Here is a 19,343-nt window from a genome sequence, read left to right on the forward strand (position 1 = left end):
ATGGGTGGATGATATTAATGGTACTGGAGGAATCTTAAACATTATCCCCACTGAGTTGCCAGCTTTGTCCAGATGGAGATAAACCTTGTGGAGAAGACAGATAATTGAATCTTCCAATTCAATCTTTGTCCAGTAAACAAACTGCAGTGCATCCAAGTGGTCTTTCACAAGAGGATTCATATAACCCAAGACCCAAGGTATTTATGATATGAGAAGTAAGTGCCACTGGTCTGTAATCATTACATTTCTTTATAATTGAAACAATATAAGATATTTTCCAGAGCAGCACCCCTTTTTGGAGCCTTAGAGATAGACAAACTGATCAGTTCACAGAGGACACCACAAAGCTGGCCAGCACAGGCCTTAAGAACTTGAGGAATGACTCCATCTGGTCCCATGGCTTTTCCTTTGCATGGCCTTCTCAGTTGTCTCCATACTCTGTCTATGAGACAGAAATGACTAATATAAATATTAAAAAATAATAAGTCTGACTTTAGTACCTTTATGTTAGGTAGAATACACAGTGAGGATTATGAGGTCTTTTGGCTTGAAAGCCCTGCAGATTTCGGTTTTTTTTTTATGTTTGTTTTTTGTTTTATCTGTCCTCACCTGCCATCTGACCATAGGATCGGACTAATATTAATGGACTTAAAAACTTATCTTCAAATTAGGATTCTACTCCTTGTATATCTGAGATGTGTAAGCACATATTGATTCTTTATAAATTATTTTTTACATATTATTTATTTAGTTATATATGACTATTTCAGACTTACTGTTTTTTCTCTTGTAACTCTTCTTTTACATTGTGTAAAGAACTTTGAGCTACATTCCTTGAATGTAAATGAAAATGCTATAGTAATAAAAATGTTGTTGTTCACGGTCCAAGATGGATTTGTGACAGGCCATACCAGATGAAGTGATAGGAGTTGGAAGACGTTGATGGTATAAGGAGGATAGATGTATTTAAAAATGATTCAGCTTGTTAGCTTTGTCCATTATGGGAAAAAAATAGGCAGCAGACAGAAAAAGGTTTGGGGATGGCCATCCCACATACTGAAAAATCAGCAAAATAAAAAAAACATATCTTTAAAGATGCAGAGTTCACAAAAGAATTGACTAACAGGTTGAGTTTGTGCTATAAATTCTGGATTCTGGGTACCAGAAATGATGTCATCAAGTGTTGCCAGAAGTGACGTCAACAGTGGGTGCCCCATTGGTGATGTCATTGAGAGGCAGGGTCTTTGGCTGAACTGCAGAGGAACAAGAGGAGAGAGGATCAGGTGAGAGCGCCAACCCATGGTCTGGCTGACGAATAACATTATTTGAGCCTGTAAACTGTCCCCCATGCACACGTGTGTGACGTCATATTCCCTTCCAGCACCGGTTCCCTAATTGCTTGACTCTGGTAATTACAAACAAGTCCATTCCAAACATCTTTCAAATTATTTTTATTGAGTTTGTTTTCTATTTTAGTTCTATAAGCTTCCTTCCCTTCACTTATTTTTTCATTGAGCATTTTCTGTATGCTTTATTGCTTGTTTGTCACCAAATTTGAACAGTTCCTCCCTTCTCATTCAGGGGATTTTTTAGCTCCTTGCCAATACCCAACCATAAAAATCTGTTAATACCTTAGTATGTGTTTCTCTAAACTGTCCTGCATTCATATTATAAAGTAGGAACAGATATTTCTATTTTTTATTTTTATGAATCTTTGTCTCCTGCCTGTCTGTGCCTGGTAATACTAGTCTATATACAAATCGCATCTTAATGAATGGACATAACAGAGTGAGTGGATGTAAATTTGGTTATGTCAATAGAAAGACAATGTCTACTTATGTTGGAAACTTCAAAATAAGTCCTAGAAACAGCTGGTTACTTGGGAATCATCTCTTCATATAATCTGCATTTTCTGTAATGACACAGCCTCACCCTGACAAGTATAAAAACTCTAGTCAAATTATACAAGCAATGATTCACATGGCAGGTACTTCACAAACATAAAAAAATCAGTTGAAGTTACTGATATATTATCCATCCATCCATCCATTATCCAATCCGCTATATCCTAACTACAGGGTCACAGGGGTCTGCTGGAGCCAATCCCAGCCAACTCAGGGAGCAAGGCAGGAAACAAACCCCAGGTAGGGCGCCATACACCCACACACCAAGGACAATTTAGAATCGCCAGTGCACGTAACCTGCATGTTACTGTGGGAGGAAACTGGAGTACCTGGAGGAAACCCACGCAGACACGGCGAGAACATGCAAACTCCACGAAAGCAAACCCAGGTCTCCTAACTGCGAGGCAGCAGCGCTACCCACTGCGCCACCGTGCCGCTCTACTGATATATTATTCAAGCCAAATATCATTTATGCAAACACGTAGTGGTTTACTCTCTCTCTCTCTCTTTATATATATATATATATATATATATATTCATTGCATTCGTAGTCTGAGTCTCGACAACCTGAATTGTGTAGGTGGTTACCTACCAGGTAACGCTTGTGGTTGGTCTCCCATTCGGCAAACATCTGCCACAGTGCCCTCTTTCAGTTGCAAGAAGCCTATAAACTTCTAAATATATATATATATATATAGTGATATTTGCCCGGACACCACCAGTCTGAGACCACATCTTTATCAAAAGACTTCTTTTTATTTGTCTTCCGCACACAACAACACTACTCAATTCAGTGCCTTCAGCCCCAGTCACCTCTCTCCTGGACTTTCTCTCTCCTCGTTCCTGGGCCACCTGTCCTCTCTCTCTCTCCAGGAGCTTCGTCCTGCTCCTGCTCCCGACTCCAGCTCATTGATAGGAGGGAGGCGGCCCCATTTATCCTCACCCGGATGAGTTCCAGGTGCTCTGCCTGACGTCACTTCCTGGTGTGGCGGAAGTACACAAGTCCCGGACTCCATGAGGCTCGGGGCGCCCCCTGGCGGTGAACAGAGGCCCCAACGGTCCTGAGCCTTCCTGTTCCCCTTCTGTGGGCCTCTTCTACTCCAGGGCGGCTGCCCCCTCGTGGCCCGGAGGACAAATGTGCCCCGTCTTGGTCCTTCCAGGCGTCCCAGCTGGGTCTGACCCCCAGCCATGTACGACAATATATACAGTGATCCCTCGCTATATCGCGCTTCGCCTTTCGCGGCTTCAATCCATCGCGGATTTTATATGTAAGCATATTTAAATATATATCGCGGATTTTTTGCTGGTTCGCGTATTTCTGCGGACAATGGGTCTTTTAATTTCTGGTACATGCTTCCTCAGTTGGCTTGCCCAGTTTATTTCATACAAGGGACGCTATTGGCAGATGGCTGAGAAGCTAGATTGCTTACTTTTCTCCCTCTCTTGCGCTGAGTTTCTCTGATCCTGACGTAGGGGGATTGAGCAGGGGGGCTGTTCGCACACCTAGACGATACGAACGCTCATCTAAAAATACTGAAAGATTATCTTTTGTGCAGCTGCTTCCTGAAACGACATGCTGCACGGTGCTTCGCATACTTAAAAGCTCGAAGGGCACGTATTGATTTTTGACTGAAAAACAAACTCTGTCTCTCTCTATCTCTCTCTGCTCCTGACGGAGGGGGTGTGAGCTGCCGCCTTCAACAGCTTTGTGCCGCGGTGGTTCGCATACTTAAAAGCCAAACAGCCCTATTGATTTGTTTGCTAGAGATTGTTTTCTCTATCTATGTGACATTCTGTGTTCCTGACACGCACTCCTTTGAAGAGGAAGATATGTTTGCATTCTTTTATTGTGAGACAGAACTGTCATCTCTGTCTTGTCATGGAGCACAGTTTAAACTTTTGAAAAAGAGACAAATGTTTGTTTGCAGTGTTTGAATAACGTTCCTGTCTCTCTACAACCTCCTGTGTTTCTGTGCAAATCTGTGACCCAAGCATGACAATATAAAAATAACCATATAAACATATGGTTTCTACTTCACGGATTTTCTTATTTCGCGGGTGGCTCTGGAACGCAACCCCCGCAATGGAGGAGGGATTACTGTATATACACACACAAACACACACCCACACCCACACCCACATATATATATTGTGAAAGCCCAGGACACGTACAGCCGCCCTAACCCCGACACAGACAGGCAGGAGACAGGTTTAGCACCCAGCACACGGTTTATTTACAGTTTTCCACCCACACAACACAGTCCCTTGTGCCACCAGTTCTTTCCGCTTCTACTCCTCTTCAGGCTTTGTCATGATATATATTGTCACACACGTGCGCTTAGGGGGCAGCCAAAGGGTCCAATTGAGCATGAAATAATAAAAGATAAGGTTTTGGAACAAAGCACTAATGCCTTTCTTCCTCTTTTAACAGAACAACAGAAGATTAACCATTCTTTTCATCCCCAGTCTCACTTGATACATCTTTTTCGGTTCATCATAAAAACGCCACTTCGGACCAATCTTTGATGACGTCACTTCCGGCTAGCGATAATGATGTCACTTTCCAGTCCACCTGTAATGACATCATTTCCAGCCAGCCATGATGATGTCACTTCCGGTCCACCTTTGATGACGTCATTTCTGGCAGGCCATGATGATATTGCATCCTGTCTGCCCTCAACTTCCTTCTTGACACCATTATTTAAATAACCCAACTATCTTTCTTACATTGTTGAATGTTTTTTCAACTTTTTGACCATAATTAAACCATTTTGAATACTTTGACTACCGGACATTATATGGGGAAGCTTCCCTATATTCACCAGCTAGTTTATTAGGTACACTTTTCTAGTGCCAGGTTGGACCCCCTATTGCCTTTAGAGCTGCAGTAATTCTTCCTGGCATAGGTTCAACAAGGTACTGGAAAAATTCCTGAAGGACTTTGGTCCATATTGACATGATAGCATCACACAGTTGCTGCAGATTTATTGGTTGCACATCCATGATGTGAATCTCTCATTCCACCTCATCCCAAAGGACTATTGGATTGAGATCTGGTGACTTTGAGTAAAGCGAACTTGTCCTGTTCAAGAAACCAGTTTGAGATTAATTTAGCTTTGTGACATGATGAGTTATTCTGCTGGAAGTAGCCATCAGAAGATGGGTAGACTGCAGTCATAAAGTGATGAACATGGTCAGCAACAATACTCAGGTAAGATGTGGCATTTAAATGATGCTCAATTGGTATTAATAGTCCCAAAGTGAGCCAAGAAAATATCTCCTATACCATTACACCTCCAACACCAGCCTGAACAGTTCACACAAGGCAGGATGGATCCATGTTTTCATGTTGTTGATGCCAAATTGCGACCCTACCATCCTAATGTCGCAATCGAGACTCATCAGAGCAGTCAACATTTTTCCGTTCTTCTAATGTTCAGTTTTGGTGAACTGTAGTCTCAGTTGCCTGCTGTTAGCTGACAGTGGCTGACAATGGAGTGGCACCCAGTGTGTTCTCCTGCTGCTGTAGTTCATCTGCTTCAAGGTTCATCGTGTTGTGCATTCAGAAATGCTCTTCTGCATACCTCAGTTGTACCAAGTGGTTATTTGAGTTACTGTTGTCTTTCTCTGAGCTTGAACCACTGTGGCCATTTTCCTCTGACCTCTGCCATCAATAAGGCATTTTCGCCCAGAGAACTGCCACTCACTGGATATTTTCCCTTTTTCCCCTGAGAGGGAGCTTTATACAAACATGGGCTTGGTACCAGAGGCTTTGGCCATGAACATTGGTGTTGCTTCACCAGAAGCATAAAGGGAAGGAGAGAGAAGCATAAGTGGAAGCGGCAACCTCAGGTCCAAGACAAGGGGGCAAACAGCTTAAGTTTAAACTTAATGGGTTTCCTGCAAACTACTCCAATGTAATATACATTAATATCTCAACTCCGAAGTTAAAGTAAAATGGGATATGTTAGAACTGTATTGTCTGTCATTACAAGTTTGAACATGCAACTAATGAAAAACACAAAAGAAAGTACTTCTGTGAATTTCATAAGTGAAAATTATAAACATGTAATAATGATAAGAACATACACCCAGCATGTGGCACGGTGGCGCAGCGGTAGTGCTGCTGGTTCATTTCCTGGGTCCTCCCTGCATGGAGTTTGCATGTTCTCCCCCTGTCTGCGTAGGGGTACTCTGGTTTCCTCCCATAGTCCAAAGACATGCAGGTTAGGTGTATTGGCGATTCTAAATTGTCCCTAGTGTGTATTTGCGCCCTGCCTGGGGTTTGTTTCCTGCCTTGCGCCCTGTGTTGGCTGGGATTGGTGCCAGCAGACCCCCATGACCCAGTAGTTAGGATATAGAGGGTTGGATAATGGATGGATAGACATATACCCAAATTTCACATTATTCCTACTGATTACCCATTTCAATTCAAAAGAATACACTTTCTTGTGAACTTGTGTTTTGCATCAACATATGCTAAGTCACTAGGAACAGCAGAAATTGATCCGATGCAAGAATGTTTTACTCATGGGCAAATGTGTATAGTATGTTCAAGAGTAAGCATCTCCAATAATGTTATTATTACATATTATTTGACTGATATCTTTATCCAAGATGACTTACATTTGAGATACAATGGATTATATTTTATTTGTTTTACAAATTGGAGAGGTGACATGTTTATGGACACACAGCATCACACATAGCAGGATCTGAAACCACAACTTCAGAGCTTGAAGTCCTAGGTCCAAAGCCTTAACCATTGTGTCACACTAGCAGCCAATACTATTAGACTAAAACCCTTACAAATATTGTATACAGAAAAGTACTTACATTATTTAGATAGTACTTCTGATATATCTAATTATCTGACAATACTATAACTGAGGCCCATTAACTTAAGTAATTTACCAGGCAAAACCATTTACATCCACAGACCATTAATAAGGCCACAGAGATTGCCAAAAAGCACTTGCAAGATAACAAAATATAAGAGAGAGAGAGAATTCAATTAAATAATTTTATGCACTGGATAGCAACCTTCAGAAGGCTTTAAACTGGTCTCTTAAGTGAGTATCTACTGTCTCCCCAATTGAATCCCATCAGGCAGACAGTTTGCAGAGGCTTAATGCAAAAGTACTTTATTTTCATTTTGCCACTACCGGTCTTAAAGGGCTTTAATCAGAAGACAACTATTGTTTTTCATTGTCCCCACAGAACAGCTGTAATACCAAAAATATATGGTTTTGGATATGTATTCTCATTCAAAGATACAGATCTTCAGCACTTGCTCCAGCACTCATGTCTACTAATTTCAACACATAGTACTGGCACTTCTTCAGAAATCTTCAACCCTGCACCTATGCTCTTTGATCGATTGACATTGTTTTGCAAAAATCTACGTTTCACTGTACTAGCACATTATATACCAGTAACATTTTCAGAAATCTTCATGGGGGACAGTTCCCCCCCGGTCTTCAATTGAATGTCAGTATATCACCATAAATAGAATACCACTAGTAATTTGGTTCCATTTCAAGCACTTCAAGTCTTCCCTTTTCATCTTCATCTAATTCACTTAAACTCATACTCTTTTCCTCCTTTCTTCCTCACACACACTGTTTTTAACCTGACCATTCTTCCTTCTGAAGTTTAGTACTTATTCAGTTCCGACTCAGTAGGTCTTCTAGCTGAAGGCAGCTTTAAACCCTGTTCTAGTGGATTGGGTAGCACTGTTTTTGAAACAGGGAAAACAAGCTGCTGGAGTTCTTTCTATAGCCCAATTCATCTTGCATCTATAAGCTGTCATGTACCTTTTCCCCTGACAGACTTGACTGAGGTAAGCACTTCCGCATTTGGGCAAAAGGGGCTACTGTCATTAATGGTATTCTCTTAACCCAGTGAGGGTATGTTCACTCTGCTGTGATGCCCCCTTACAGTCATTTTGCTTAAAATGCAGCAATCCAGGAAGGTGGCATCTCAGAACTGATCAGAACCTGAGTATGATACAACCGATAGAATGAAAGATAAAGAGCTGACCTTTGACTGACTTAGTTTCAGCATCTTTTGTGTTGTGCCTTGCTCATGTCATTTTGTTTTATTTTCATATATTTACCTTTCAATTAAATGGTGTTACCAGAGTGGTACCACAACATTTCCCTCTGCTCTCGACTGTTTCCTTGCCAAACGTCACAACCTTTAGGGAATCTCTAGGGCAGCCTTCATTAATTCAGGCCATTTGGCAGCTTGACACTGGGACTCCAGAAGTCTTCTATCCTTAATCTACCTTTCCTTAGGAATTTAACATTCCTGGCAACTGCTGGGTCACCAGTGATCTAGTGTTCTTCAACAGTTTCTGCCCATGTCACATTACTCGTTATACCTTCCAGACGATCCTGTTATGCTAAAAATGTGGCCAGGGAATGTCCTCACAGGTGGCAAAGTGGTAGTGCTGCTGCTTTGCAGTAAGGAGACTGCAGAAGATTGTGGGTTCGGTTCCTCCCTGTGTGGATAGCACTTTGAGTACTGAGAAAAGTGCTATATAAATGTAATGAATTATTATTATTATTATTAAATATATTAAACAATGTTCATTTAGATTATTGGTTTTATAAATGGCAAAAATTATTTTTTTTAATTATTGCTTATCCTATACTGCACATAGTGCTGTAAGATTAGGCTCCTGTCCCTGAAATTGATTGTGGGTTGATGAGATCAGATATTGTTGATTATACAAATAAAATATGCTTCCTGACTTACAGTATACAGTATGTTGTCGGCAATGATTTCATGCAGTGCCTTGGTTGAGTGTTTTTTTTTATTATTATTTTTGTGTTATTTGTACCAAAAACGTCAGTGTGAAGGAGTTTCCATACCACATATGGCACCTTGAAGCTGAATATTTTATGTTACTGGAATATAAATGTGTCTGTGCATGTTGGTTAAGATCACAATGATTTATTTACATATAGCTAGTCATGTATGGGGGCGGCACGGTGGCACAGTGGGTAGCGCTGCTGCCTCGCAGTTGGGAGATCTGGGGACCTGGGTTTGCTTCCCGGGTCCTCCCTGCGTGGAGTTTGCATGTTCTCCCCGTGTCTGCGTGGGTTTCCTCCGGGCGCTCCGGTTTCCTCCGGTTTCCTCCCACAGTCCAAAGACATGCAGGTTAGGTGGATTGGCAATTCTAAATTGGCCCTAGTGTGTGTTTGGTGTGTGGGTGTGTTTGTGTGTGTCCTGCGGTGGGTTGGCACCCTGCCCGGGATTGTTTCCTGCCTTGTGCCCTGTGTTGGCTGGGATTGGCTCCAGCAGACCCCCGTGACCCTGTGTTCGGATTCAGCGGGTTGGAAAATGGATGGATGGATGGATAGTCATGTATGTATTTCATAAATGGGATTTTGAAATTGTTCTTCACTTTGTGTTTACTAATTTACAGAAATGCCCTACAACTATTTTCATGATGTCTGAGACTTTGTAACAGATCGGTTTTGCTTTTGATCTGTTTTGGATTTAAACTGAAAACCAAATCGTGATGTCAGTCAGCAGTGATAGTCCTTCCCTCACTGCACTGTATATTTTTCTACACCAACACTGTGTGTAGCAATTTGCTGAACTCTTTAGTATAAAGTGTCAAGCACCACATAATATATTTCTGATGATAAAAATCTTAAAAGTGCTTTCATAAATTCTGTGGCAAGTTGGGATTTAGTCACTTTAAATAAATGCCTTGCAGCCTGCAAAGATTTAAGGGGAAATATGCCTACTTTGTGCAAGCAGCAGTTTTGTTTCTTATCTGCACATTACAGTATGAACGTTGAGTATTAGTTACTGTACAGTTAACATTTTGTCTCAGTTACAATCAAAACAGAAGGGATTCAGAAACAATTTAGAAGAAAAGCTGCACTTCCCCCCTCTCTGACATTTAAATATTTGTTGTTTTGTGAACAATCTAGGCCTGCTGCATCATCTGTAGTGGCTTTGGCATTTGGCCGGTACATTCTTGAACCTTTCTTCAGCCCATGTCCAGCACCCGAAGTACTTGTTAAAATGGTCAGCATAATGGGAGTCTGTAAGTTGTCATTTGACTTTCCTATGGTCTTATTTCATGCCTGCTTTAAGTCTCAACCACATACAAAACTGATCATGTAATCATATAATATATGACAAACTAAAATATTATAGGTTTAGTTATCTGTTAATAGTAAGCACCAACCTAAACTACTTTTAAAAACCAAAGTTAATTTTGTAATAACAAGAAGAAGATTTTATGATTTTTTTAGATAAAAATACAAGTATACAAATATAACAGAAATTTTGACAATTTAGGTGAACTTTTGCAAAATTTCATGCATTTCAGTTTTGAATGTCCCCAACCCACTACGATCTACAACTCCACTTGGTAATTTATTTCTAACTTTTGCAAGAAAATTTCCTTTAACCAGTTTCTATCTGTGCCATCATGCCCTTCTTGATCAACCCATTTTGAAATAACAGCTGGAATCCAGAACTTCATACGTCTGAACACTTCTCTCATTTCTCCTCTTAACCTTAGTTGCGTAAACAGAAAAACATCAGCTCTTTCGATCTTTCCTCATAACTCATACCTCATATTCTTGGAATCAGCCTGCTTCTCTGGATCTTTAATTTAGAAAAATTTCCTCTCATAAAAATCCTTTGTATTCTGTGCCAATATTCAAACAGACTTACCCTCTTTGGAATCCCACTTGTTTTTATTTGACTCCTAGCCTCTCATATGATACCTTATCAAAACACTTTGAAAGTCCATATGAATAATATTGTATATGTGCCCCTTTGGCAAAATGTTTATTATGTCCAAAATTGTATATGGAAGGTCCATAGGACTTAAAGTTTTTCAGACTGATACAAAATAGGACATTCAAGGGACAACATAGAAGTTTAGCCAGGAAACAGTCTAAAATATCAAAGAGAATATAACTGAGCATCAAACATCTAAGCAACATTCATGAATCATAATCAAAATGGCAAGCAAAAGATCTTGATACTAAACTAATATCATTCTTTCACATTAAGTCATTTGCATTTGTACCCAAAACTTAATCATAAACACAAAGTCAAAGTACAGTACTTGAATTTCTAATTAACCAAGGCTTCACATGTACAATTTGTTTTATTGTTTGTAAATCATGGACAACCCACAAGTACCCGATAGTGACATTTGTACAGTATGACGTGTGAAGAAATGTATCACGCATGACAATATTTTGCAACTGCTAACAAAAATAAGCACAAAATGACAGTGCCTAGGAATCCAAGATTTCATCACATGAAGACTTTACCTAGATAACTTTAACTATAAAAAGAAATATAAAAATTGGATTCAATGCCTAAACAACTTCAGATAAAAGTGAGAAACTTCCAAATACCAAGAAATATGAAAATAAAATCGTAACAAAGGGGCTATGTGCTTTGGGACAGCTTCTCAAGGACTATTGTAAGTGTGGACACTTTTTGTGACTGAAGACAGAGAAGAAAATTAAAATTAGTCAAAACCTTTTATTAATACATACCAGGCAAGGGTAAAATGTCAGAGAAACACAGTCCTAGGACACCGCGCTTCATCTGCCTCGAGCGCAGATGTCCTTGTTCTTTTATACCTTTCTAATCTCCTGATCGTTGACCACGTAAGCAAAAAATAGCATCCTGACTCATTGTACTTTTCCAATTTTGTAAAGTCATTACCCTAAAGGTATATTTTCTTGTCACACACATCATCAAAAGAAAACTTCCAGAAAGTATACATGCTTCTTGTCACGTACGCAAAACACAAACAAGTTTCATCACTCTGTCCTATTTTCTATACACACATACATTTTGTTCAATTACATCTTTTTATGTTTTCACACTCCTCCCTTTTTGAACAAAAATGATGTGGGCCTATATAATTCTATCTTGAAATGGTTGATGAAGGGGAAGGGGGAGAGAAAATGGAAGAAACTACACGAGACATGCGCTCCTCATGTAGCATATATGCCCTTTCCATAGAGGCGGTAAAGTACTTAGATATTATATAGCGAACCAAAGGAATAATACAACAACCAACCAGGAGGAGGAGGCAAAATGTCACAACCAAAGAAATGAAAACAGATCTTATCCATTGTCCCCAGGATCCGAAGGAGGATGCAAACCACTGATCCCAAGGATTTGTAATGCCAGAATTAGTGGAAAGTTCTTTAGAGAGAGCAGTAAGGCCTGCCAATGCACGAGTTATTGATCCATCTGGCGCGGTATTATTTGGAATATATGTACAACAAGCATCACCAAACATAGCATAGACACCTCCCTTTTCCGCAAGTAACATGTCCAGGGCTAGACGATTTTGCCAAGTCATCAGAGAAGTACGATCAAGCTGTTCATGTATGCCTTCAATAGCATCTTTGGTGAAGTTAAGGAAATGTTGTTGGTTATAATAAAGGTAATTAATCCAGTCTACATTCTTATTAATAGTAATTTGGGGTATGATAGATTCAAAACCGGCTGCGACTTGATCCCTAGCTTTAAATCTGTCTGGGACACCCCTAGGGACTCCAATAGCATCTATGTATACTCCAGGGCCATGTAAGGAGATATTAGTAGGCGTATGGAAAAGGGAGCGGGTATGTCGGAAATAAAAAGGAGGTGTGGAATAATATGGGGAGTGAGAGGGAGGTAAGGATAGAAGTCTAAAAGGCATAACTAATTGGATTGGAGCACAGGTACCAGACCAGTTAGGGGGAAGGGTGGCAAATAATTTGGACCTACTGCACATCCACCAAATATCTGATCTAGGAGTGGTTTGGGAGAGAAGAAAGGAAGACAGAACGGTGTTCAGAGAAAAGTTAACCTGAAAAGTTTGAGAACAGAAAGAAAATGGTAATTCTCCTACCCATGTCGTTCCATAAGATTTGAAACATGTATAATTTCCTTCGTGAGTTTGAAACATAGGGGTATCCATGTGACGGGTGGGGGGAAAAAGAATAGATAGATTAGAACACTTTGAACTAGAGAGGGGTTTCTTGGAAGTAGTGAATAAATACAGAAGGCAGGGCAACCCCACGGGGTCAGAAATGTTAGATAATGGGAAAGGGACTGTAGCTAAATGAGGACGGGCTGCAGCGCACGCATAACAATGAGAACGATTAACTTGCTTAGCTGAATAGAGAACCCACTGCAACCACCTATTCTGATCTCCATAACCAGTTTCTACTGAAAAAGTGGATGAAAGGGTGGAAATATTCATAATCTTAACAGGAGAAAAATCTGAACCAAAAGTTGGGGAGATGGGTGTGTGTGCCAGAGAATGAGGGGTGTTAGTAACAGGATTGTCAATCTTAATTAGAAATCTCCCCAAAGGGTCTGTTCCAGATACATATGCCCCTAATACATAAATACCTGAGTCATGTAAAGAGGGGTTCTTCAAAGTAATGATCAAGGGGTTACAATGGTTGTCAGCACATTCATGAGAGGCATGTCCTTTTATGATAGAAAACCGATTTTTCAAACCGTATTTTTGGGCCTCAAAAGGTTGATAACCCCAGTCCTCAGTTCCAGTGTTAGCAAAAACCCATTGCCAGTTTGTCGCAGTCACTTCCCCTCATACACACGTATTTGTCAGATCCGGTCCACTGAGCTTGTCGACCAGTCCCACAGTTGATAATAGAGCAGAAATCAAACTGCACTGATGTGGTGATTCCCAACGGGAAAGTCAAGGTGACCAGGGCAGTAGACAAGGGAAAAGAAAAGCATAGTAGCACAGCAATCAAGGGTGCCATCTCTTGCAATGTGAGGCGTGAATCCAGGCAGGCAGTCCCTCAACTTTCACGGCGTGTGGTGTGGATAGAAGAATTTGGAATGATCCTCTCCACCTAGGCTGATGCCAGTGTTTTCTCCGAGTATCTTGAACCAGGATCCAGGTGCCCAAAGGAATTGGTAAATCCTTGGAAAGGGGGCTGGTCCTCCAGGCTTGATTAACCTGCTGGTGGATTTCCTTCAACGAGGTTCGCAAACCTGCAAGACTAGAGAGAAAATCATTGTCCACAGTATGCAAATTCACATTACAACCATGCCAACGGGCATGGGACGTCCGGTCAGAATCTCAAACGGCGATAGTCCCAGTTGTCGGTGTGTCCGTCCCCTTAGTCCCATTAAAGCTAAGGGTAGTGCATCCGGCCATGATAAATTAGTTTGTTCACAAATTTTTGCGAGTTTAGCTTTTATAGTGCCATTGCATCGTTCTACGATGCCTCCGCTTAGGGGATGGTATTCACAATAGCCAGGTGGTTAATTCATTTATAATGGAGTTCACAAAATGAGTGCCATTATCTGTTTGTAACTTTTGAGGGATACCCCATCTTGGAATAATCTCTTTAATTAGTGCTTTAGCTACTGTTTTGGCATCGTTGTGTTTAGAAGGGAAAGCCTCTACCCATCGGGAGAACACATCGACAATCACAAGACAATATCAGAACCCTTTAGACGAGGTTAGTTCAATGAAATCCATTTGGAGGTGTTCAAACGGACCCATTGGATTAGGGGTAACGGCGGGACTTACCTGGGTACCCTTTCCCACATTAAACTTTTGACATATTGCACAGCATCTGCAAAATTGCTCTGCATATGTAGAGAAACCTACAGCTTCCCAATGTTTTTCAACATCTTGAACCATGGCATCTCTACCTGCGTGATCGAGGCCATGGGCGATTTTTGCCATTCCTGGGAAAGAGGCTTTTGGGAGAAAAGGTTTGTTAGTGTGTTTATGAGTCCAGACTCCATCAGAGAGGGACCCTTCTTTGGACCATTTTCTCCTTTCGATATCCGTGGCTGCACTCTGTAAAGAAATAATTTGATTATCAGGGTCCTGGTCATTTCTCTGTTGGAATAAAGAAATTGGTGTGTTATTATATGCAGCCTCTTTAGCAAAGTGGTCAGCTAATTCATTCCCTTTGCTAACAGGATCCTGTTTTCCTGTGTGAGCTTGACATTTAACAATCGCTAGCTCCGATGGTTTGGTTATAACTTCTAAAAGGGATTCGATCAATTTCTGATGTTGAATGGGTTTGCCAGTACTGGTCTTAAGTTGTGCTTAAAGGTTATCTATGCAATATACTTAAACGCGTCTTTTCCTTCATGCTTATTATTAACAAGGAAAACATACGTGCTTGAACCTTTATTCGTATCAAGTGTGCTGACCACTGCGTCACCATGCTCTTCCTTTATAGTACCTAAAATACACAACTTCCATTCATATCACAATTAGACACACATTCATATCACAATTAGACACACATTCATATCACAATTAGACACATTCCGCTTATCGCCAAAAAACTTGTCTCCCTTCTCATGTAATATTATTAAAAGAGTATTTCTCCTTCAAACTTGATCAGGGTTTAAAAGGAAAAATACTTTTGTATATTTACAAGCCTTAAACAAAAGTGGAGACATTCATTTGCGCTAAACCAATTACACAAATCGATAATTATCTTTTTTCAGTTTTTTAGTTAGAGCTCTCCAGTACTGGTCTTAAATCCCCTTAGTTTCCATAGTGTTCCATGATCATGGCAGACTCCAAAAGCATACCTGGAATCTGTATAAATTGTTACGATCTTCCCTTCGGACAGCTGACATGCTTGAGTGAGTGCTACGAGTTCAGCTGCTTGTGCACTTAAGCTTGATGAAATTCGATTTGCTTCCAGCAGGCGGTCCCCTTGGACCACTGCGTAACTAGTTGAGATGTGAAGTTTTGGCTTGTACTAGGATAGAATGTACAGCGTGAGGCACTTTAACTGTTAGGGGGCTCATGAGAACTACATCCGTGCTTGCTAATACAGTTTCTGTTGTTGCAGCCACAGCACGAAGACACGGAGGAAGTGCTGCGGCCACTGGATCCAGTTTTTTAGAAAAAATAAATCACCGGTCTTTGTTTATCTCCATGTTGTTGCGTCAGTACTGCATTCATAAATCCCTGCTTTTCGTCCACGAACAAAGTGAATGGACGAGAAATGATCAGGCAAACCTAGCGCGGGCGCAGATAAAAGAGTAGCTTTGAGGTTACAGAGAGCCTTCTCAGCCAATTGTTGCAACGGCTGTGCTCTTTCAGTAAAATTTAGAACCCACTGTCTGCAGTAGCCCAGAATACCTAAAACAGACATAACCTGTTGTTTTGTTTAGCTGCAGCTTAACCTTAGAAACTTTATGGCCATTTTTCCCCCAGAAACAGCAACAATTTCTGAGTATCTATTGTACAATCTTCTTTCCGTAGCGCTACATATCATTGGCCATCTACATACTGTATCAATGTCCTATTTCCGGCCAGACGCCTTCTAAATTTTGGGCAAGAGCTTAACCATAAACACAAAGGGCTTCTCTGTATCCCTGAGGCATGACGGTCCATGTCCATCGGCGGTACCGCGTTTGACGAGATCGGAATGTACGGCGGAGATGCCAGCCTCTGCTTCGGGAGACAAAGGATATTGGGCACGGTGCGAGCGGAAGGAGGATTTCGGGTGGATCACCAGAGGCTCACAATGGGCTATCCTTTGAAACATTACTTTAGTTATTAAATGGTCAGGAGTATCAAAAATACCTGGAGTAACTTGTAACCAGTCTGTTCTTTCAAGGCATTTTTCCACCCATGGTCCTATTTTCTCCCATTTAACAGTGTGAGATTTAGCTAAGGAAAAATATGAGGCACTATTTTGCCAAGATAATATATGTGCTGTGAGCATGTAAAATGAACAGAAGCAGCTGCCTTTGTGGATGAAATAAAAACACAGGAGATGTGAAGGGTTTCGGGGCAAATACCAGAAATAAGGAAAGATTCTAGCCAGGTGGTGTCTAAAGTATTGGGCAGTACAGTGTAAAATGTCAGGGGCCTGTAAATTGGGAAAAAGACAAGGGGAAAAAGAGTGTAGGGCTTTGAGGAGAATGGTGTGTGGGGAAATATCTAAAGTCACAACAACTTTAGGGTTGAACAAAGTATGTCCGCCAGGACGTGACTGGACTTGAAGAGGTTTTGATACTTGAAGAAGGTGAGGTTGTCCAGAAGCAGTAAGCACAGTAACAGTTTCGTTCGAAGCAGGGACCTTTGCCAGCTAGCGAGTAGATCAAGTGGCACCAGTGTCGATTAAGAAAACAGTCTCAGTGCCATCAACGAACAATGTCAGTAAAGGATCAGTCTCTGAATTATGGGTGAGCAAAGGTAGTTGAAAAGAGTGGCTGGAGGTCCCAGCGTTTTCCTATGGCCAGTATTGTTAGTCAGGGGTGTCAGAGAAAACAGGTGGAATAAGGGGAGGTGGGGGTTGTTGCTGTCTGTGAGGGCACTCTCGACGAAAATGTCCAGTTTCACCACAGGCGTAGCAAGAGAAGGAATTAGCATTGGAATTTAAGGGAGAGGGAATAAAAGGATTCTTAGTGTGGTCAACAGGAGGAGCTCTAAAACCACCTCGTCCTCGTCCTCGTCCCCTTCCTCTAAAGCCATATCCTCGACCTTGGTCAGGAGTATTCCTGGTATAATAGTTCATCTGTGCTGCCAATAATTTGGCATGAGAGTCCGATTCGGCATGTTCAGCATGTCGTTTGACTTCATCAAACGTGGCACTTTCCCACTCAATACAGGAAGTGCGGACCTTGTTTTGTATATCAAAGCGCAAACTGGAAACAAAAGGTGGAACTGCAGCTCGGGTGCGGTCATCAGCATTTCCCAAGCCCGAGTGATTAGCCATAAGGTCTTGAATCCTATGTGCCCATTCATCAACCGTCTCATCTCTCTTTTGTTTTACAGCAGAAATAAGGGACCAGTCCGTTCCTTTTTTATATTTTTCTGCAATATTTTGTCTCAACGCCTCCCATTTTGGGTTAAAATCGCCTTCTCCACCTATCCCCTGTCCTCGAGTTAAAGCTGGGTTCCATACCCATGGAATGTCATTGCGGACACCCCTGCCAACAGTGGCCCATGTGGTCCCAAGCTTTCGACGAAGTACCTGGGTCTATTCAGCAGCATTAGGCTTATACATGCTATCTAACTGATCAAGTTGTTCAACAAATTTTAGTCCTCCTACTTCCTTTGGATCTGGAAGTGCATTCACGACATCTTTTAGTTCTTGGATGTCCCAATTCCGATTTATCATAACTGTTGTGGGATTTTGGGGTCCAGCTGGATGGGCAGGGTTATAATGGGGATTGGGAACTTCTATTAAAGGGCAAGTAAGTGAATGTGAAAGATCAGAAGAGAAAAAAGTTGGAGCTGGTTTGTGAGTGGAGGTTTGACTTCGAGTGCATTTGGAGACGGGGGTTTGTCTAGTACAGGGTGAGTCATCACGATGGGTTGAGGGGTCATAGTGATCTGTGCCTGGGGAATCATCAGGGGAAACTTCTGCTAGTTGTAGTGTAGGGGGGGGGCAGTCGGAATGGGGAATAGAGGAGGGGATAATAGAGGTGTCTGAGGTTGGTTCTGAGGAGGGGAAAAAAATAATAGGATAAATCTAAACCTGTCTTCTTTTCTATAAATTTTCTAGGAGACCCATTTTTTACGGGGCGTCTGTTGATCCTCCGAAAATAATTCTTCCAGCACTAATGATTTTGATCCCCCTGTGCGGCGATTAACAGGCTTACTGTTATAAGTTCCTATTATGTCCCCTTGCTCTCCCGGGTTCTGTATTTAATTTTCCAACTATATACTGATTCGCCTAATCCCTTGTACGTATGAATCAGCGAGGCATTAAGTGTGCCACTCACTAAACCTAAACTGTTCCCTTCTTAGTTTCAAGGGGAGACACCTAACTATCGGTACTGATCCAGTTCCCAGGAGAACACGGCTTTGTTGCTTATTCCGTATGTAGATTTATTTATTTTCCCATAGCGCTACATATCTTCCATAGCTACATATCTTCCATAGCGCTACGTATCATTCCGTTCCTAACAGCAATCCTGTAATCTGTGCTCTTTTCGGTTTATATTTCCATACCACCCCGTTACTCGTCCCGTTAGCCTGTCCGCTCACATCCCCGGATTCCAGCTCAGGTGACTTCGTGTCCGATTCGGTTCAGCAGAATACTACATCAATACGTCCAGCCGAGTCTAGGATATGGGTGAGGCCAGTATCCTTTCGTCAGACCTTTCGTATGCGTCAAACTGCTTGGGTCAAGTCTCCATCACCTTAAGCAACCCGTTGAGATATGAGTATGACTAGACGGTCAACAGGAAACTCGCCCTCCCGTTATTTGGAAAATAAAAAATATTCGGAAATCCCCCGGTGCTTACCCCAGTCTGGAAGTGTGCAAGCTCTGTCTGGAAATCCGTTCAGTCACTGTGGATGTAGCAAAGAGGAGACCAGGGGCTCCTCACGCAAGAACTGTTTCAGGACAGGGCAGTCCTAACTTTTGCCGGAGCTGCATGCTCTGCTGCCGGAACTCAAATTGACGG

General features: G+C 41.5%; 2 protein-coding genes across 2 annotated transcripts in view; one reads left to right on the top strand and one right to left on the bottom strand.

Annotated features, from left to right (window-relative positions):
• LOC114644348 (cystine/glutamate transporter-like) overlaps positions 1–19,343 on the bottom strand; it is a 621,881-nt gene that overhangs the window by 272,809 nt on the left and 329,729 nt on the right.
• Positions 1–19,343, top strand: part of LOC114644301 (cystine/glutamate transporter-like) — a 56,285-nt gene that overhangs the window by 6,570 nt on the left and 30,372 nt on the right. Inside the window, exon 4 of the mRNA XM_051931768.1 lies at positions 9,857–9,972. Within this exon, the coding sequence (XP_051787728.1) occupies positions 9,857–9,972 (116 nt within the window). The remainder of the gene's footprint in view (positions 1–9,856; positions 9,973–19,343) is intronic.

Source organism: Erpetoichthys calabaricus, chromosome 1 (assembly GCF_900747795.2).
Source record: "Erpetoichthys calabaricus chromosome 1, fErpCal1.3, whole genome shotgun sequence".
NCBI classification, from domain to species: Eukaryota; Metazoa; Chordata; class Cladistia; order Polypteriformes; family Polypteridae; genus Erpetoichthys; species Erpetoichthys calabaricus.